General features: G+C 43.5%; 1 protein-coding gene across 2 annotated transcripts in view; it reads left to right on the plus strand.

Annotated features, from left to right (window-relative positions):
* The window catches only part of grid1b (glutamate receptor, ionotropic, delta 1b), a 392,599-nt gene extending 371,925 nt beyond the window's left edge, over nucleotides 1-20,674 (plus strand). Inside the window, exons 13-18 of one of the 2 annotated variants that reach the window (XM_019269039.2) lie at nucleotides 31-169; nucleotides 7,831-8,026; nucleotides 10,356-10,522; nucleotides 13,806-14,046; nucleotides 16,260-16,398; nucleotides 20,018-20,674. In XM_019269039.2, coding sequence (XP_019124584.1) covers nucleotides 31-169; nucleotides 7,831-8,026; nucleotides 10,356-10,522; nucleotides 13,806-14,046; nucleotides 16,260-16,398; nucleotides 20,018-20,484 — 1,349 coding nt within the window. In that variant the 3' untranslated portion in view covers nucleotides 20,485-20,674. The remainder of the gene's footprint in view (nucleotides 1-30; nucleotides 170-7,830; nucleotides 8,027-10,355; nucleotides 10,523-13,805; nucleotides 14,047-16,259; nucleotides 16,399-20,017) is intronic. The other variant, XM_019269040.2, reaches the window with a different exon arrangement.
* Nucleotides 20,675-22,058: the final 1,384 nt, after the last annotated feature.

A 22,058-nucleotide genomic window follows, 5' to 3' on the forward strand; every position in this document is an offset into this window, starting at 1 on the left:
GCGTGTATATGTGTGTTTGTGTGTGTGCAGGTGGGGACGGCGCGGTTGGCTCGGTGGCTCTGAGGATCGTCATGGGCAGCTGGTGGCTCTTCACGCTCATCGTGTGTTCGTCGTACACCGCCAACCTGGCAGCGTACCTCACTGTGTCACGTATGGACCACGCTATACGGTAAGTCACACACACACACACACACACACACACACACACACACACACATTAACAGTCACAGTCAGTGTTCCTGCAGCTACAAGCGATGTAAACAAATCCAAATACATTATTCAGATATGAACAGATAATTTAATCTGGACAGCGACAGCATCTGAATTTTTCAGAGCAGCAGCTCACTGACTTCACGTCACGACTCTTCACAGTGTTATCAACAATCCTAAATCAGTTTAGAAATGATGTGGAGATATTCTGCTCATAACTTCTGAGTTAGTTTGGTTGATTTAAAGAAAGTTACTAAACACAGACGGTATGAACGTCTTTATTTTTCCATCTGTCAGCAAATACAACACGGAGCAGTTCAACAACATGAACGTTCCACCGCTAACAGGCGGAAACCCAACAAGAGTCTCAGATCATCTAGAGTGTTTGAACTTGTTTGTCTGCATCAGCGATGATCGGGCGGTGAACGATGGGCGAGCTGCTCCTGCTGCAATGCAGGAACTTCATTTAGTCTTTATGGCCTCAGGTCTCTGAGGTCGCAGTCACAGAGTCCAGCAGAATAAAGTTTATGGTGTTCAGGTTTTAGAGACTTCACCGAGGGCAGCTGTGACCTGGTGATATTTTTTTATTGATCTCTGAGGAGCGATCAGGTCAGTGCAGGTGGAACTGCTTTTTAAAGCACATGAATATATTATGAATAAACTCAGTTTAATGAACGCAGCGCTTATTAAACATGACATCTTTACCCTCTGTACACGCCACCATGTGCAGTCTGAATGTGTCCGACAGCTGAGAGCTGTCTTTAATACTGAGCTAAGAGAAATCCAGATGATTTTTAGTTACAAAACATTGATTTGAGATGATCAGTCTTCTTTTAGGTCCCTCATTAAACTCAATAATTAGCCGAACGTATGAGAAACTCCTGTGGAGAGGAGTTCACAGGACGAGTCGCTGCTCGAGCTGCTTCAACACGACGTGTTCTCCGTTAACGAAGCACACACACAGCCCGACGGGTCAATCACTTTAAATGCTAATTACACAGAGACGGAGAGAGGCGTCCTAAAAATGTTTGTCAGTTGGCTCTGCTGCTGAAAGCTGTGTTTGAGTCCTGACCCTGCCTCCTTAGAAATGACACTTTAATCTGATCTACAACAGCAAATTACATAAATTAAATAAAGTGATGCCAAACAGATCCTGATTTATTACCATAATGACGAGACGTTTAATGAACAGGGCTGCAAAGTTTGGAAAAAATGTTCATGCTGATTGCAGAACATTTACAAATTCATGAATAAAGTTCTTCACGGGTGTGTTTAGACCACAAACTGCGAGTCTGTCGCTGCTTCAGTACGTTACGTTACATATATGTGCATTAAAGGTTTCACCAAAAATATCAAATCACTCCAAACTGATCAAATCAAACAAAATCACATTTCAACAGGTTTTATATCAAACTGAAGCCTAGTTATGTAACGTTTCAGATTTCAATAATGTTTATGATACACTGACTCATACTCAGGTGAATGTCTCTTCATATGTCTTCATAACACTGTTGTGTCTTCATGCATTATTATTATTTCATGGTTTAATCAACAACAAGAGAAAGTCTGGAGTGGATGGAGGTGTGAAGTAGCGGACATAGAGCTGATGCTATAAAAGTATTTTCTCCGTCTTTAACATTTCACCCTCCTGTTGTTACTGAACAACACTCTGACCTCAGCTCCTGTTTTCATACTCTGCAGCTCTGCCGTGAGTCGAGTAAAGAAGGAAAAGTTCTGAAGTGTTCAGAAGTTCAAACATGATTCATTTATCCAAAGAGCTTCATAAAGTTTGACTGTATTCAGATTTAACCTACACGGCACTGTGAAAACACCACCAGCAGTGTCCTGCATTCAAAGTATTATCAGCTAAATGTACTTCAAGTACATAAAGTAAAAGTACTGTGTTCCTGTCACTGTTATTTCTAATATTTTGGATTAATATTACCGCTGTTATTGTTTGAAGGGGCTTGTCTGAGGTACAGTAAAGGACTGTGGGACTGCTGACCATCGTATACTATATATATATATATATATACACTATGGATAAGTGCCTGATACAACCCCACGTCATATAATCCAAACTGTCCCTTTAAGATCAATGCCCCATCAAACATGTCTCTATAACTCCCCGTTATAAAGTTTAACAGGCAAAAACCTTTTGTATCAGAAACAGAAATTCAGAGCAAAGCTGCCGGAGGTGGAGGAGGAGGAGGAGGTGGAGGAGGTGGAGGAGGTGGAGGAGAGACTTCACTTGCTGTGATTTGCAGTACGAACCAGTCGGCTCTGTTTCACAGTTTCATGACCTCCGGTGCAAACAGACGCAGCGCCACATTCGGGCTCACCGCTAACGCCTGTCAACAGTTTAGCTTCTCCGGTTAGCAACAAGCTCTATCTGCTGATCCGAGGTCAGAAGAAGAAACCACATCCTTCAAATAGACATGTTGTGACTGTGAGGCTGAAATACTCATTTTCACACCTGCTCTGCAAAACAGAGCTCAGCAGGAGGTCCATGTAAAAACAGCTGTGGGGTCCGAGCGTCTGTCCACGCTTCACTTTGTTCCAGCTAAATCCAAAAAGTTGTTTTCTCAACGACACAAAGAAACCGATCAAACTTTCTGAGTTCAGTAATATCATCTTCAGTCTTTATGACTGAAATATTACTCTTCTTGTTTCACAACAGTTACACAATTAGTTACATAACTAAGGTCTCAAGGACTTCACCGCTCAGCCTGTTGCCGGACTTTTCTCCAACATAACGTGCCGCATCTTTCAGACGTGTGTCAGCACTGTTGTCTTCTTCCTTTGTGAAATGAACCCATGCTCTGGACCGTCTTCCTGACCTCCTTGTTACAAGTTGCATATTTGCAATGAGCAAAGTCGAAAAAACTCGAATCTGACCTGGAATCAGTTCTTGATTGCCAACACTAGGTCGACTCTTGTTAGTGTCTTTGAAAGATGTTTAGGAATCCCAAAGTTCAAGACACAACACAATGTGAGACCCACAGGGACACATACTGTGGTGGTAAAATGTCTTCCAGGTCCAGTTCTTCATGTTTGAAGGTCTTTGTTACTCTGAATATTTCAGCATGACAGTAATGTAAGTACTAAGTTGGTGTATCTATCACCTCTGAGTGTTCAGGTTCAGGTTCATGTGGTGTCAACAGATGATCAGAGTTCATGCTGGATAAAAACCCAAACGAGTGGAAGAACATCAAAGTCTGAACCATCGTTTTATCTCGTGATTCAGAAGCTCTGCTCAGAGTTCAAAGACCTCCGAGGTGATGTGTTTACTGACCACCAGCTTCATTTACATTTACAGCACCTGGCAGACGCTCACATGTACGGAGGGTCTGTGAACGCTGCTCAGTATTCATTCAACACGAAGGTGCACGCCCTGAGCCAATCAGATCATCGCAGTGATTACCTGATGGTCAGTGTGTTTGGATTGAAGTGTGGAGCTGTGATCACCTTTATCTTTGTTCAGTTGGATATTACAGAGCACGCTGAAGGCAGTTCATGGGTTCAAAGTCCAAACCAAACAATTGGAGTTGAGTTCAGTCTCCTGAACGCCGCTCACCCACATTGAATTTCGTCTTTTCTGCTTTCTGCTCCTCGACTTCATTGACTATGGATTCAGTGATTTCTTTTGGAAAAGCCAACATGTTATTTTAGATCACAACCAGTCCAGGTTCAACCAGTGCTCTTCTTTTTTTAGACACAGATAATAATAGCTAGAAAATCTTTGAAACCACTTTCTGTTCAGTTGGAAATATTCAGACTGCATTGAGAAATTTGAAGTCTCTGTTCTCGGAGAACGCTTTGTCCCTTTAGCGGCTGTATGAGACACGCCATTGTTATTTGACTTGCCTCTGTGTAACATGATGGAGTTGTTTGACTTTTTCCTGAAAATAACTTAAATACTTTTGGCGGCTAAACCAAACCGAACTGTGACTGAAGTTTCCTGGCAGCCTCTGCAAAGATGCCGTGGAGGCGTGAGAAGCTTCAATTTGCAGTTATACATAGAAGCGAGATCTATTTTTTCCATACACAGATCTTACTGCAGAACAGGCAGGTCAGGTCTTTAAACCACTGCGAGCTCTGGCAGTACAGGGACAGTCTTGCAGGTGACACCTTCTTGTGTTATGGGAGTTTTCGTGTGTAGCATTATTTTAAATCCACACTTGTCTTTTTAAATGTGTCGTCTGAGTAGTAAAATAACGCCTCAAATGCACAAACACACACTTGACGCACTCGACAGAAATGCAGGTACATCATCTTTTTTTGCCTGTTTACCTCGTGCAGGAATAAAGAATGTTATCTCTCATTTCGCATCGAAAGGACGAACAACAGGCACTTCATCTCTGCACGCTCACGCACCGGCTTCCTCTTCTATCTTTCCTCCTCGGAGAATCAAATCCAAGCTGACATTTTCATCAGCAAATCCCCAGCGCCTCAGTCCGTGAAGGGCGATTCATTCAAGAGTAAATGCTAAGTACAAGACTTTGCTTTCATAGAATGCTGAAGTGGAGATTTGCATATGATGTGGGCTTCTTTAAAGCCCCCTCAGGCAGCAGGGAATCGTCTTCCTTTAGACTGACAACCATCGACACCGGCTACCGTTGTTCATCTCTGCATGAAGCCTCTCGTTATTACAACATAACACCGAGCGATGAATGAAAAATGTCCCGAGCTGCTGTTCTTCCCAAAGCTTGTTAATGTCTTCATCGCTCAGAAGGAAGGTTTTATTAATCTCTGTAATATTCAGTGAACGAGGATTCATAAGATGCAGAATATTAATGCATCAGTTAATGTGGGTTCTAGTCTTCAGTGGGTCATGAATACATACAGATAATAAAAGTCAGGCCATTCACACAAAGACATTAAACATTCAGAGCAGAACACAGTTACATAAACTTTGTTGTTGTCTGTTATTTTGACCGACAGGCTCATAAAACATCCGCCATAATCTGCTGTTACCCGTCAATTTAATGATTAAATGGTAACGAGACATCGAGTTCACGAAAATCTGAGTTTCTACACTTCAGCTTCTGAGTGTTGTAGCTCAGCTTTGAGTCACTCCTCAGCCGGCCTCGTAACTGTATGTTTCTATGTAAGTACTTGTACCTGGCAGGTAAATCTCTGTGTCTGTGTTTGTGTGACTGAGGTGTAAAAAAATAGTCCCCTCACTGAAGGATTGTACTTAGATACAATTTATTTCAAGGAGAGCCACTTCACGTGACCACTCTGGTGTGACCAGGTGCTTTTCAAACTCTAGTGTTTCCCCTTTTTGTTCAGTTCATCTGAAACAGTGTTATTTGATCTCAAGTGGTCCCAAATAACAGCAGACCTGAAAAATAAAACATCCACCATCTGCAGAGAGGAAAAATGGAAGCAGAGGGCACGACGGGAGAAGATAACACATCTTTAAAAGATTCAGGAGAAGTCACACAGCACCAACTATTTCACTGATTCTGGGGAAACTGGATCACATTTAATGGAGAAAATGTTTTCTGTGAGCTCAGAGCATCAGGGGAGCGTTGGTGTTTGCACCACAGGTGGGAGGTGGGTAAGACGAGGTCCATAGAAGTCAGCAGCTTCTATGGACATAATGGCAGAGGACAAGAGAGTGAAGAGGAGAAATAAAGATTTATTGAATACAACCAGCATTTCTGCATTAAACAGCTGCAATAAAAGAAATGAAAGAGTCCTGTAGTCACATAAACGGTTCCTCTGCTAATGATGTTAATGAATGATAGTATTGAATTGTACAGTTGCCCTCGAGGGACACAAAGCAGCTCAGACTGGTTTATCCATTCATCTACTTGCTACAAAATCCAATTAGACTTCATCTCTAACCTGCACCAGCGCCGCAATTATGTAATTAAAACTGTGGCGTTATTAACGTTTCAGCGAGCTTCGTCCTGACAGCCTGCGTTCATTCAGCTCTAAACTAATATGAACATTAAGAATCCAACACAATAAGCAGAAGTCATCATGTGACTGATTCCCTCCTCGCGGCTGACGATGAACTTTAAATGAGCGACATGTTTTTTTCTTTAATGACACATTCAAAGAGCGTCTTCAATCCTCGTTTGAACAAATCAATTCATGTTTAACATTTGATGAGTTCACAAGAAGGCACAAATAATTCAGAGTTTGTCATAGACAGCATCTAACAAAGTTCATAAAGTTCCTCCAAACTCAACAGACTTAAACATTTAAGGGAGTCTGCAGACTTTCAGCGCGTTCTTTGACCAGACGCTTGCCTGCAGTTCCTTAACGAGACCTGGACGGACACTCAGTGTGAACACATCTTTAGTTGTTGTGATTAGTGTAGCAGCATCGTTCATCACAGACTGAGCTGCGTGTCGAAGCCTCCTGTGAACCAGAACCTCCCGTGAACCAGAACCTCCCGTGAACCAGAATCTCCCGTGAACCAGAACCTCCCGTGAACCACAACCTCCCATGAACCAGAATCTCCCGTGAACCACAACCTCCCGTGAACCAGAACCTCCCATGAACCAGAACCTCCCGTGAACCACAACCTCCCATGAACCAGAATCTCCCGTGAACCACAACCTCCCGTGAACCAGAACCTCCCGCTGATAAAGCCAGACTACCTGGCGTCCCGTCGGCGTGCGTCCGACAGCAGGAAGGCAAACAGCTGCTGCATTGATGCGTCGTGTGTCATCTGTCATTATGATGCAGAGCCTGTTGGCATTAGTGGATGTAAAGACATTAACACACTAAACAGTGGAGCCGATCACTCTGATCTCTGTTCAGCAGATTAATGATGTCACTTCCTGTTTAAGTTTGATGATACATGCCGTGATTCTTCTTCTTCACGTCGATCTTATTGCTGCCTTGGTTTTTATAGTTTCGTTTATTTAGCTTTTTGTAAATGTGTCCGATATCAGTCAAATCAGGTTAAATGTAAAGCTAGCATTAGTGAACACGGCCGGACCGAACAGAACCTCCAGACCAGCAGTGAGCAGCTTTTTTGTGCCGGGTTTGTCTCCTGACGTCCCGGAGCTGAGTCGGTTCAGTTGCTCAAACAAAAACATGAAACTAACAAGTTGAACCAAAAACTACGAGCATGAGACAAGATGTCTGATTCCAGTTTTACCCACAAATATTAAAAACATATTTATCCACACTGTTGTGATTGAATGAATTCATTATTCATACTGTACCTGCAGGTTTCATGATGCGGTTTTAAAATGAACTTCTTACTTTTAATCTAATTTCATCTTTACTTTTGTTTCTTTAATCAAGCTCAAACCTTAAGCTCGTCAGTCTGATTAAAACGATCTCCCAGCTCTGCAGCGTCCACAAAATGAATTATTATGCTTTTCAAAACAAACGCTGACCTGCGGTCAGTTCACTGTCAAATCTGTGCTCCATGAAAACACAGTGAATATAGAAACAGATGAGAAAACATTGTGGAGATCCTTTTTTTAGATGAACACAGAAAACTTTCAGGATCTCTAACCGGCTTAAAAACAGCTGCAGCATGTTTAACACCAACCAGGCCTGAAACCAGTTTGCCGTCTTCCACTGATGGATGAATAAGATGTTCAGATCTGCTCCTCACTCGTGTCTCTGTGTCGTGTCCTTCAGGTCGTTCCAGGACTTGGCCCGGCAGATCGACGTGGACTACGGCACGGTGAGGGACTCGGCGGTCTACGACTACTTCAGGAACAAAGGCACCAACCCTCTGGAGCAGGACAGCACCTATGCAGAGCTGTGGAGGACGATCAGCAAGAACAACGGCATGGACTACTCGGTGTCCAGCCCGTCTGAGGGCATACGCAAGGTAAGAGAACATGTGTGTTTGTGATGTTAAAGGGTGAAGCTGGTTCCTGCGTAAATCTTAAAAAACTTGGCACAAAGCTCGAGTTAGGAGAGGAGCTCATCGTGGATTTGTTGGATTAATCAACATTTGGTGCTTGTGGTGCCTTCACAGCAGTGCTAACCCTGACTACACTGAAGGTTCTGGGTCCACCAGACCCGGACTGAGAGACTCTGGAAGAGCTTCTGCACTCAGACTCAAACTCCATGTGCTGAGACATTTTAGAGTTTATATGCCGAGACTTCATCAGTAACATCAGGCTGAGTGTGTGTATATAACACACACACACACACTGAGCTGTATTATCAGTAATTGTAGACACACACACACACACACACACACACACACACACTCCTGTTTTATTCACAGCAGGCAAACATACAACAACACTCCTCTGTTTACTCATTACTTAATTGTAACAGCAGTTCCACAATACACCAATTAGTGAGGCAGCGTTGCAGTGTGTGTGTGTGTGTGTGTGTGCGTGTGTGTGTGTGTGTGTGTGTTGCTGCTGTACGTTATTATGCTCATAGATCTCCCAAAAAGCCGATGACAAATTATCTTTGGAGACAAATCGGCTCTGAGAGCATCAATTATTCAGCCATTTGCATGACAAACACCCCCGTCCTCCCGCCTCCATTTTCTTTTACGTTTTCCCCCCAAACACATACACACGCACACACACACGCACACACACACACACACACGTACACGCACACACACGCACACACATGCACACACACACGCACACACACACACATGCACACACACACATGCACACTGTTTGCAGCTTGTTTCATCGTCGTTGTTGTTGGTGTTGTTGGTGCAGAGCAGAAATCAATGTGGAGGTGCAACAATAAAGATGCTGAATAAATAATGAAAACATCAGTCGGAGTCGGAGCGACTGAGGATAAAAGAGAGAAACAGTTCCTGAACAAAACATCAGAGTGTTTGTTAACGAGATAAAACGTGTTTCAATTATTAAAACTCTGAATAAAATCAGCTGTTACGAGTTTTAATGAGCTGCACCAACAACGACTTCATCCGAATAAATCCAGGTTTAGAATTAAGCTGAGCTTTGTTATCTCACTTCAAAAGTTTATTGGTGGACGGAAATGAAATGAAAGAGTTTGATGAGTGTGGAGATGTTTCACCAAAATGAAAATCAATAAAGAAAATGCTCGTCAGTGATTCAAAAATAAACTTCAGCAGCGTGATGAAACTAAAATACTCGATTACTTTGTTTCATGCAGCAGAATCAAACAGAAAAAAGTGAGCGGAGCTTTAAACTGAATCTAGTTTCATGATCAGGACACAGAAGATCAACAAGATCCACATGACACAACAACAGATGAATGTTTGGATGAGAGGCAGAACGTAAAACAAACGTCAAGTAAACGTTAAATAAACGTCGATGTATCAGAGCAGCTCCTTCCTCCAGATGTGCCGCATTAATTAAAATGTGAAACTTCACGTGAGACAAAGTTTCCTCGACATCTGCCACAGCGTGGTTACCATGGTGATGTCAGGGGGTCAGGGGGATACGGTTGTCACGGTTACGTTAATTGCAGGTTTGTATCTGCTCGTTACCTGTGAACTCACTAAGTAAGACTCACACACAGACGTCACGTGACTCGAAGAGGAGGAAGGAGGAGAGGAGAGGAGAGGAGGGAGGAGAGGAGAGGAGAGGAGGGAGGAGGTGTACAAACACTGTGTTCACACTCCAACAGTTAGCGCTGACAGTTGAACAGGTTGAAAACTTCTGCAGAAAAAATCACCCACATCCTCTCCACTCAGTCTCCACTCAGTCTCCACCCGCTCGCTGGTTTTTAACACCTCCTCCTCCTCCTCCTCAGCTGAGAGCGGAGACGCAGCTCCTCCACATGTGAGGAGGTCAAGAAAGAACGAACGACACGAATATTTGAGACAAAATGAAAAATATATATATTGTTCTCTTTTATTTATCTGCAAAGAAACGTCCAGATGGTTCCTCTAACGTCCACCTGAGTCTGGCTCCAGAAGTGAGTCTCCATAAGTCCCCATGTCCAAATGTCCAACTTCAGCTAAAAGGTGGACACGTGGTCTCTGTCCTGTCTGAACATGAAGTGATCATGAAACTTGCTGCAGATTCATTTTCTGCTGATCGACTCATGAATTAAGGAAACTATAAACCTCGAGCTGATTGGCCGGTTTCAAACAAAGTCCACTGTTTCCATAGAAACCAGAACCGAAGGTGTCTGTGAACGATCTGTGTGACTGATGGCGTCTTTTCTTTCCCCTCCTGTGTCTGCAGGCCAAGAAGAGCGCCTACGCCTTCCTGTGGGACATGGCGGTGCTGGAGTACGCCGCGCTGACGGACGACGACTGCACCATCACGGTGTCAGGAAACAGCATGAGCAGCAAAGGTTACGGCATCGCCATGCAGCACGGCAGCCCCTACAGAGACCTGTTCTCCCAGAAGTAAGTGATGACGTCATTTCCTGTTAACAGAACCGGGCTCAGCAGCCGGACCGGACCGGACCGGGTTGGAGCACAGACTTTTCACGTTACCTGACAGTCAAACAGTTTCTGATTTGACATAATGTTTAATTGATTAATCAATTACATGATGGACAGCCACTGCTCACTGGAGCTGGAAACTACTTCAAAATAAAAGCACAGCCCTGAAAATTCTCTACATTTCAAAGTAAAACCAGTTAATTAATTAATTGTCAGATTAATGAATGATGAAAATGACACATAATATATATTTCAATGTACGTCAGATTAATCAACAGATTAAAGACGTCAGACTTTAAAACATACGTATGAAGATTTAATTCAACTTTATTTTCATTATTCTGATTCAAACAGCAGAAAAAGTCAAAATACGTCAATAAAAATGAGGATTAACAAACGGCGTCGAGCCGCGTGGGTTTGAGTCGAGCTCGATGTTGTTGTGAGGCGGGAGCGCTCGTTTGCGGCGTGGTGTGCGCACAGAAGGACGGAGCTAATTAGTGATTTGATTTTGCAGATCTCTGAGCTTCTTTTAGGAAATTCAATTATCTCCTTCAGTCTGAGTGAAAAGATGAAACAGACAAACGCTCGCCTCTCTCTTCACAAACTCAAATTGATCCCAGAGCGACTTTCACAAATCGCGGAGATCATTTAGTAAATCTCCACGTTATTACATCATGAATGAGCAGCGTGAGGAGTCGTACAAACTCAGAACTTTCTCATCCGTCTCGTATCGATCGGCTCCAACGAAGCAGACAGGAAGTCAGAAAACTCTGAGGAGTGTTTTAATGTTGAAGACAGAACATGTCGAGTAAATGAACCGATGAATACATCATACATGAGTTTATTGATTAGCAGATTGTTATTCTGTGTCCGACAAAGATTCAGAGCTTTCTGTGAAATCAAATCAAATCAAATCAGATTTTATCTGTTCGCAAAGTCCATTTTTTACAATCTGTACAGGGAGTGACACCCTCTGTCCTTAGACCCTCGAAAGTAGAAAACCTTTTTGTTTAACGTTCCAAGGTTATATGCAGAATATATAGAACAGCTGTTTAAACAAAAAGGGTCGCACTCTTTCAGAAAAAGTTCTAGTCGTTCGTGGAGTGGACGTAACACTCAGATTCTCTGTAAGCTGACGTCTCCTCAGTCGTGGCAGGAAATAAGTCAATAAAACGTTGTTTCCTGTGAGACTTCCTCGACGCTCTCGTGTCCGTGCTGCATGGCTCAGCAGGTGTCCGACCACCTGTCGGCTGCACGCAATCATAAACTGCCATGTCACTTCCTGTGTGTGAGGAGGACAAACAGTCTGATGGCGAGATGTTAACACGAAGCATTAGTGGCTGCACCGCTGAGCTTCAGATCCGCCGTGCTGAGCAGACACGGACTCTCTGCGACGCTTCGTGCTCCTGTGGCGGAACTCCACGCCAAAAATCTCATTCACGCCTCCTGCGGCGGCGCATTTATCTCCTCCAGACTTCCATCTCCATCCTTCTCTGATCCTCTCTCGTCCTCTCAGGCCGTGTTCAGGCAGCAGCTAAATCCCATTTCTCAGCTCTCCGCTTTGTAAGTGACGAGCGACCCGATCAGAACACCTGAGGGGAGGAAGAGGCTGCACTGAGCCGAACATGTGCTGCTGCTTCAATGTGTACAGACGGAGCAATGCATGCTAACGCGAACGCTTTGAATGATTTATTAACAAACAGTTTGGAGTTTGGATTCTTGAATTCGTTGGATGCTGCTGTGTCGTTTGGAGCTTCAAATCCGGCATGACGGACCCGTCAGGACCCTGCAGAGGGCGGAAATAAGAGACTTTGGTTAGACGTGTTCCGGGTCAGCTTAAACCTTTTATATTCAGACTTCAGAGATGAAAGTCTCCACGCCGCTCTGCTCTGCGTTCCCTCTGGCGGCAGGTTGCGGCGATGCTCGGGTCCGTGGTTCACCTGTGGGACTGTTTCTCAGTGGCGGCTTCCCCTCTTCCTTCACCTCCCTCTGCACCTCACACATCCTCTTTAATTAAGCAGCTCTGTGTTTATTTAGGGTTTAATTTGCGCCCTGAATGGAGACAAAACCGCTTCCTATTAATGAGCTTTTTGTTGCACTGGCTCGGCCCGGTTTAGCGGGCGTCCAGCGGCCCGCGGCTTCCTCGCAGCACCAGGAATAATGTGCCCGAGTGTTAAATTGAGGGCAGAGCTATTGTTCAGCGTGGAAACCATTATCTCCATGTTTCCAACCATTATTTTAATACCTCGTCCCATAACTGCTGTATTACCTCATTTGATAATCCTGCCATTAATAACCTCTGCAGACTTCATGTGTGCTGTGAAACTATTTTGTCCTCGGGGTGTTTCGGCGGGAAACTGCAGAGCGCTGACCTTCAACGTGTTCACGCTGAGCTGAGCAGATTAAATATGGCAAATTAGGTTCTGTTTTTACTGCAGCTAAAAGCAGACCGCACTTCAGCCGTCGTGACAGAGTTTGCTTAATTAACTCCGTAACTCTCGACTTGACGAGAAGAGACGGAAACTGACTAACACGTCCACGTCAGAGTAATCATGACAGGTTCAAATCCCTCTGTAAACTGCAGACACTTATCCTCCATTTAAACTAAAACGTCTTCGATCTTTATCTTGGCGGGTGGCGTCGGCTCAGGATGCAACTTTCTTTGGTCAAAGAGGCGTCGTGAAGAAAGCATCACCTCCGTCCATTCGTCTAAAACACTGAAACCAAAAAATGAAATAAAACTGAAACTGAAACTCGACGTCTGGAGGCCGACAGTGAAGCTGAGCAATGAACGAGTCGACGGGGTCAAACTCCATCTGCTGCTGTGATGAAGACTTCTAATCTTAGATTAATGAATTAAAAACTTAACTCAGCGTTCACTCACTCTTCTTCACAAACTGGTTATAACATCCACCATGTTCATCTGGTTGTAAAAGTCTGTGCACACTTCTTCTTCTGTAGAATCTGAGATCTTAATTTACAGCATTAATCTGTGGATTCGTTAATTAAACAAATAATAAAGTAGAAATAATGTCTCATATTTGTGCTTCACTGTACAAACCCGATGGATGTTGTTACCTGTCTTTGTCTTTGCATGTTAGCGTCTGAACTTCGTCTGTAGATGCAGAGATGAACTGTGTTTACAGACATTTAAACACCTGAAGGATCATGGGAACTAATGAAGAAACCTTTCAGGTGAGTTGTCTGTCTTTGTCTCACCTGTTTGTCTCTTCTCCTTCGTCAGGATCTTGGAGCTGCAGGAGAAGGGCGACCTGGACATCATGAAGCAGAAGTGGTGGCCTCGAACCGGACGCTGCGACCTCAATAGCCACGCCAGCGCCCACCCGGACGGCCGCTCCCTCAAGCTGCACAGCTTCGCCGGCGTCTTCTGCATCCTCGCCGCCGGCCTGCTGCTGGCCTGCCTGGTGGCCGGGCTGGAGGCTTGGTGGAACAGCAACCGCTGCCGCCAGGAGCAGCCCAAAGAGGTGACCGAGCACAGGGCCCGGCGGACGGGCCAGCGGGGGGAAGACACTGCCACACTCTACTTTAAGGATCCAGCCGCAGACGCGAGCCCCGACTTAGTGGAGCTCCAGTACACCCAGCTGTAGAGGAGAGGGCGTTAGGGCAGATAGTGCTGGAGAGCTGGGGGACAGAGGGTGGTGAGATAGGACAGAGTAGTGCTCCACATCAGCCCAGGACACTGATTGAAATCAAATTTGGTCTCTTATTATTATTATTACCCCCCCACCTCCATTTTTTTCTTTTATCCGTCCATCGCCCCCCCACCCACCTCGTCCTAAACTTACAGATACTCAGAGCTCATCTGTTTCTGTTGAACCACACGACGCACACGGCACACTTGACCATTACCTTTTACTAATACGCTCATAAAACCACAGCTGCTCGATCGGCTGCTCGCCTCGGCGCGTACGCTCGAGGCGAGCAGCAAACACTAAACAAAGAATTAGCACAGAAAGTCAAGATATGGCGTTTCCTGAATGTTTCCCAGCAAACCTTCCCCGCCCGCAGACTTTAATGATTAATTCCCACAGTGTCAGATCTGTACCCATTCAAGTGCTCGCTATTGAATTATTGTTATAAACTCATTTTCTACAGCGAGGCATTGGTAGTTTCATGCTCCCAAGGGTTCTGAGAAGAGATTATAATTAGCAACAGAGAGAGGGACGATAACAGACGCACTTTCTTAACACTTTTGGACATTTTCCATTTCATTGTGAAATCCTCCTGAGACAAGAAAGTAATTTATCACATCCGAGCGAACCTTTAAGAGCAGCTCAGCCTCAGCTTTAACTCCGACACTATCACTGTTAGTGCAAATCATTTGCTGTTATTGCTAATAGATACTCAAGTGCCTACTGTATGAAAAGCATACAGCAGTCAGTGTTTAATCGAATACGCGCTGAGATGACGGCGACACCTTCACATGGTTTGAAGAGGAAGAGCAGTTAATTTAACATTAACACTCTAATTAATATTAATGAACGACGACTCTGAAGGAAGCAGCTCATAACTGATGTGAGTTTAGTGAAGATAAATATCAATTAACGGTTTTAAAACTTCATCACAAAAGATCCACGCTATTCTGATTTAACATAAATCTACAAAGAATGAAGTTTACACCAACTGATCTGCAGTCATGTTGTGTCCCAGTTCCAAACTGAATAATGTGAATATATCCTGTGATTTCAGAGAGACTGACTCGATTAGAAAGTCTGAAAAAAAGTTGGATAGTGCTGGAAAGACAAGAAACAGTTCAGAAACAAAATATGAAGAAAATTTACTGATCATAAAACAAATAAATCATCAGGTTATCAAGTTATTTTAGCTAAAATGTTACAGATCACACAGAGCAACAGTCGTCCCATCGTGTTTGCGTCTCCTCATGATGTAATATTTACTCGTTTAGCTCCGTTTTTGGTCTCCACCACCTTCAGAGATGAATATCTGTCTCTTTAGCTGTTAAAAGCTTCATTATGTTCACCAGCTTGTCTCTGACTGTGTCTGTCTGCTGTTTGCTGATGAGCATTGATTAAGAAGTTAAAAGAATGACATGATTTGCCTCAGTAAGTCAGAAAATGGAGGAATAGTTGTGAAGGTCTTTGAAACCTTCAACAAAAATATCATTGGCTAAAAGTGTTGTAGTCAAGACCACCTAAACCAAAGACCAAGTCATGACCAAGACATCCAAAAATGGAACCAGCCATCCGACTCTGTTAGTCCAGTCATGATACATAGTTTGGGACTGGGACACAAACTCAACATGTCAAGCGCTCACTGAGGTTACACTCGAACATAAACTGAAGTTCTACCTCCAAACGTTCACCTCCTGTGCCGAACACGACTCACCTCAACAGAAACACACTGTGCATACGTCAGCGGGCGGCAGGCTCGTGTCATTTGACAGGGGACAAAAAAATGGAAGCAAAGTTTCGACGTGGATCCATAAACTAAAGTGTGAGCAGACAGTAGACGTTGGGTTTGTCGCCCTTTAGCAATAAGATTTGTCTCCAACATCCCAGTCCATAAACCCTGGTACTATCACTGTGTCACGTCTTATTGCAAATTATATGTCAATGTGGACACCCGTGTTATCTATCTCCTCTCCTTCTCTCCATCTATCCTTTTTTATTTTATTTTACTTTTTTATTTACACTTGACTGTCTATGATCTCGTGCAGGTTACTAAGGATTACAGACTGGCAAGGGTTTCTGGTCCATTGACATATAATGACATTACAACTGCTTCATCGGAGGGGAGGAGGGACATTTGGACAGACAGAGAGAGAGGCTGGGATGAAGCAGAAGCTATTGATACAGGTCAGAATAGACCTCCTATACAACTAAATCAAAAAAATCAAAAATAAAGTCATATCTGTGCCATCGCCAAAGTTGTTTTGTTGAGGGTTGATTTTTGATCCTTTGTAAACTGAGCAGAACGTGCCTCATACCTGTTTTTTCTGTGGCTTAACTTCTGGAAATAAATATTCCAGTAAACATGCAGGGCTTAATCTCCAGGAATCCTTGAAGCTAATAAAACATAAGATAAATAATTCCTTAAAACCTCTTTGTGAAGTCGAGCCTTCCGTAAAAACAAACCGCAAATCACATTTTGTTGTCAATGATTTTAGAAGTTCATTCAAACTTTAATGTCCTTAAAGATATTTGAACAGGAAATTTCCAGAATGTTTCCGGAAAAAAAAATTGGTTCATGATCTAAAAAACAGACAGCTGCCTTAATTGCAATCGATTTGGATTTGGGGTTTTGCTCTATGCAGACGACACAATAATTAAAGTCCTCGTCTGCTGCGTCACGATCCCGGTTCTTCGAGTGTCTTTCTGTTTCTCTATGTTTTGTTTCAGTTGGTCATCTTTAACTGTATGAACACATTCCATAAGGGCTGACCTTTGACCTCACCTTTACCTGTTGTTGGCATGAAAAAATAACGATTACACTGTGGTGATCACAAGAATCCTGCATAGTGCCTTTTACTGCATGCCTGATTTAAAGCAGTTACAACTTAAAGGTGACATGACCTAAAATATCAGTTTTTTTCTATTTAAGCTCAGTAATTAAATCAAATTTGAGTTTATTAATATTTCTCAGTGGCAGAATTGTCCTCACGAAGAAACTACATTAGGAAAAATCAGATTTTAGTCTTTAAAACATTGAGTCAGCTGAGGTGGCAGGTGGCAGCTGAACCAATCATAGTCTAGATGTGATGCGTGCCTTTCCAAATAACCAAACCTCACAAACTAATATTAAAGCTACAAGTTCTTTGACTCATCTCAGATTTATTTAGAAACTGATTTTCATCAATTAGCTAAGTGTAGTTTGACATTTTCTTTAAAATGACACATTGGCCCACTGAGCTGCCAAGAACTACAATAACTGTATTAGCAAAGCTGTGAAAACACAAATAAAGCATACACACACTGACTATCTATGTATGAGTACCTCATATAACCCCATTCAAAGTAACCTGAACCATCCCTTTAACGCTGCAGCTTCAGTTCAACAGTGTTTAAACACATCAGCGACTTTAATCATGAAGCTGACCGCTGAGAAAGTGTCTGCCGCTGAGAAATGTCCAGTCTGCACACTTGAAGTGAGCTCCATCACCCGTGCCCAGAGGAGGTGGATGTCCACTTTTAGACGCAGACACTCATCTTATAGAGAGAGATGTTGATATCAAACTCTGCCTGTTATTAAAGGAGACGTCTTAAATGTTTCTCTGAGCCACTTGAATCCAAAATGAAGCAGAAACTGTTCTTATCACATTCGAGCACAACCCACTCGACAGTCGCAGTGTTCGGAAAGTAGCAGGAGGGCGAGCGATTTCAAATCCCCCCCGCTGGCAGCGCTCATTAAAAGAGCTGTTTGTTTTCCAAATGAATGGAGGCTTTCAGACGGCTGTTGTTTCCTTCTTACATCACCAGTCTGTCCTTAACGACCAGCTGAGGTTTAATCCCGGGCATTTATTTATTCAGGCTAGCTGCCAAGTTAGACGCCGCTGAAAACATATTTTAATGAAACAATAACCTGTACTGAGATGTTTTAATTGGCTTTGAGAGAAGCTCTTTGAGTCTGGAGAGGGATCATTCAAACCTGCTCAGGCCTCGTGGATAAACACACTGCATGTTCCTTTAACAAAAGGCTGAAGACACATGTTTAATCCCAGAAGTACTCAACCACGAGATGAACCGAGACACCGAGGCTTCCTCAAGTGTGCTTTCTGTTGTTGACTATTATTCGCTGTTTAACAGGAAGTGCTCTCTCCACCGCTCTACCTCGACACAAGTGTCATCTTAAGAGCAATGAGAACCTTTTAGAGACAAACATCAGGACAAGTGACTGTTAAAAAAACCAATGCCAAAAACCATAAATTTACTGAAATTTCAGTTTGTTTTATTCCGACAATTTTTAAAAATTACGTAAATTAGTGAGTTTGAATGTAAAGATACACATTCATGTGAAATCGCAGCCACCACTGCACTCAGACTGTACAATAAGTAAAATATTAATATTAACGTAGCATAATCAAACTGTAAAACCAAAAAAAGCTGCGCAACATTCAACATTACTAATGACGTTTCCACTACAGCTCTACAAAAAACGACGGGACAAACAGCTCAATTTTTATTGTGAAAAGCCCCTCTATCGGCTTTTCACAATAAAAGCCATGCGATTTGTCAAAACTCTTTTTATGTGAAGTTCCTGAACACGAGACTCTGCTCATAATAATCAAAAATAAAGCAACAGAGAGGAGATTATATAATGTAAATAAACTGCTGACCTACAGCTGGTTATTATTTTATATATATAAGTTGGGTGGGCGGTCACTGATGCTGTAACACTGCAGTGAATATGTGTGTGTATTAATATACAGTGTAAATGTGTCACGTGCATTGTTCTGAATATCACTTGTGTCACTGTGATGAGTTACTGTGACTAATATCATTGTACCTCTGAGTTGAAGTGAAGCCAATGCTGGAGCCAAGCCACGCTGCGTTCAGGGACACTCAGCGACTTCATACGTTTGTTGTAAAGTTGTTTTAAAAAAAGACTGTAGCTGCATTTATTCTCAGACGTGTCGAGAATTTGGATTCAGACTTGTTATGTGAGTCACGCCTCGCGACTCTGCCGTCCTTTACCTTCCCGTGACCCGGCGTACCGAGGCAGACCTGCAGTTCAACAGGGAAACACTCAAGTGTCTATTAATGCCTAACAAGTATGCATGGCTGCAGTCAGCAGGAGATGCAGTGTCAGCCAATGTTTTGATTAAATTGTTCTGATAGTGAACCAATTCTCCGATCCTCCGGCACACAGTGTACCGGCTCCAAGGGCAGCGAGGAAGAAATACACCAGAGGGGTGAAAAAAAACATGACGGCACATATTTTCAGTCTTCAGTGGAATAAACATTTAGAAACTTTACAGCTCGCCTCACTTTCAGACTGAGAGAACAGAGTTTCTCTCTGACTCTGCAGCCCAAACTCTAAATGAAAGTCTCCTTGTAGGACTTGAAGATCCAGATCATTGCGTCATGATTCATGGAAACCAGACCTCGAAACAGCTTTACAACAAACCGCCTTCAGTCCGTTTGGCTCCAGGATTGTTTTTCCTCCAAACATCAAACCTTTAATATTCACTGGCCAAGTTTGATTTCAAGGTGCACATTCAAAAGAAATTGGTTCCCCGTGGCCTCAGTTCTCACTGTGCAGAAACCAGAGGCCGTCTATCAGCTGATAGCGGTCCATTCAAAAACCGAGGCCACGTCCAAAACAGATTGAGAATGCATGGAGCAGCAGCAGACCTGAAACAGTCTGAGAAACCGGCCCATCGCCAATCTCAGCCTCTGTGTCCCTCCTCCCTCCTCTCCTCCCTCCCCCTGTCTCTCCTCTGTCCTCTTCCACCCCCCCCAACTCCTCCTCTTATAGGACAAGGAGGTGAATCTGGAACAGGTGCATCGTCGTATGAACAGTCTTTTGGACGAGGACTTGGCCCACAAGCAGATCCCCGGCCCCTCTATCGAGATCTCTGCGCTGGACATCGGCAGCATGCAGCCCAGCCAGGCCTCTCTGGTGCCGGGGCAGGAGTCCGTGCGGGACTACCCGCCCTCGGGCCTCGCTGTGACCACCTTCCTCCCCGGGGAGGGGGTGCCGCCCCCTCCTCTCCCCCACCCTCACCATGGGGGGACCCTAGGCAGGACGCTACCCCCATCCCAGGGCCCTGGCAGCAACACGTTGCCCCTGCACCACCCACTCAGCAGCACCAGCCTCAGCGGCACCATGCAGTGCAAACACAGGGCGCCCAACGGGGGGCTCTTCCGGCAGAGCCCTGGCAAGACACCCATGCCAATGTCCTACCAGGCAGTCTCCGCAGGACCCATACCCGAAGCCATTGAGGCCACCCACAGTACATCCATATAGTGATAGGTGTTGGAGGGGTGGGGGGCAGGTTGGCGGGGCAAGACGGGGGGCATCAGTGATGAGTCGCCCGCTGGACTTTGGTCCGGTTTTGGATGTAAGGTGAGTTTAGGGGTTAAACATGATCACAGAAGGAAAAAAAAACAAACATGTACAAAGTAAAAAGATTTTGTATCTCACTTCCTGTTCAGAAAAGCAGATGTTACAAAAAAAAAGAAAAAGGCGAGGGAGGGGTGGCGGGGGGTGGGCGGCGGGTAATTTGTCTCGTGTACATATCTGTAAATACCGAGAGAACGAAGTGAGGTTAAAGTGTATTTTGAATATTCTCAATTTTTGAAGTTGAGTTATAAAAAACACAAAACGAGATAAAAAAATAAATATATATATATATATATACATTGATGAAAAAGTTATGACTGTTTGAATGGCTTTGTAAATTTTGTTCAATATGAAACAATGACGCGAAATTCATTGTGATTGTTTTCTAAGTGCCGAAATTTAACGATGTCTCTCCACAACTCATCGATGTAAACGACTTACCCATGATGCACCGCTGTAGGGACATTTTAGTGTTGGACACCTACTGTTATGCACCTCTGTACCAACCCTATATATATCTTTAGCATCGGACGAAAATGATCACAATTTGTTTTGTTTCTTTTTTCATTTGTATTAAATATATTATATACGTTGTTCTTTTCAAATCAAAAGTCTACATTCATTTTCTTAAGTTGACTGTAAATTGTGAATCATTCAACAATTTGGGGTTTAAAAAAAAAAGTGGATTTTTATCTGGTTCATATTTTGTAGTACCTTTTTATTTGGCATCAGTACTGTCCAGGAGAAGAGGGTCAGTTTGTAAAAGGGAGGAAAGACTGAAGACGAGGAGGACGAAGGAGGACAGACTGTGAGGCTGCGAACACGGCAACGACTGTTTTCTGGTCCAAAGCATTTTAACTTTAGCTGTTGGTGTTCGATACTTAAAATCAATAATGCAGAAAGCTTTCCATCTGTGGATGTACTGGTCCCAGATGTCAGTTTACATGTTATTCATCTTTGTACAATAAGAATCACTGATATCTTTCATGGTTCGTTGAATGTACCTTCCCTCCGTAAGCCCTCAAACCAGGGCCCAGTTCAACCTCCACTGTTGATGATTCCCAGGCGATGTGTTGCAGTGGTTACGGAGATCTCTTGGGTTTTACTTTAGTGCCACTCGAAGGTTGATCTCCAGCAAAGACTCTTACAGTCTCAGATCTTTAGCATTGTATCAATACCAATGAGAAACTGCTACCAATTTAAGACCAAGTCTTGGTATGCATCCAGCAAAAAGAGCTGATTATGAGCATCAGTTAATTTGGTTCTTTTTGGTTTGCCAAGCTTTTGTTTCCAGAAAGGATTTTCATCTTGAGATGAGATCCAACGAGCTCAGACTGTTGAAACGTGGCACACCAAAAAAAACTGCATCACATTTGGTAAAAACCAAAAGTTTTTTGATTGATATCTAAATACTAGTTCCAACAACGATAGATGTTCAGACCGATTGGCTGCA

The sequence above is a fragment of the Larimichthys crocea genome, unplaced genomic scaffold, assembly GCF_000972845.2.
Source record: "Larimichthys crocea isolate SSNF unplaced genomic scaffold, L_crocea_2.0 scaffold83, whole genome shotgun sequence".
NCBI classification, from domain to species: Eukaryota; Metazoa; Chordata; class Actinopteri; family Sciaenidae; genus Larimichthys; species Larimichthys crocea.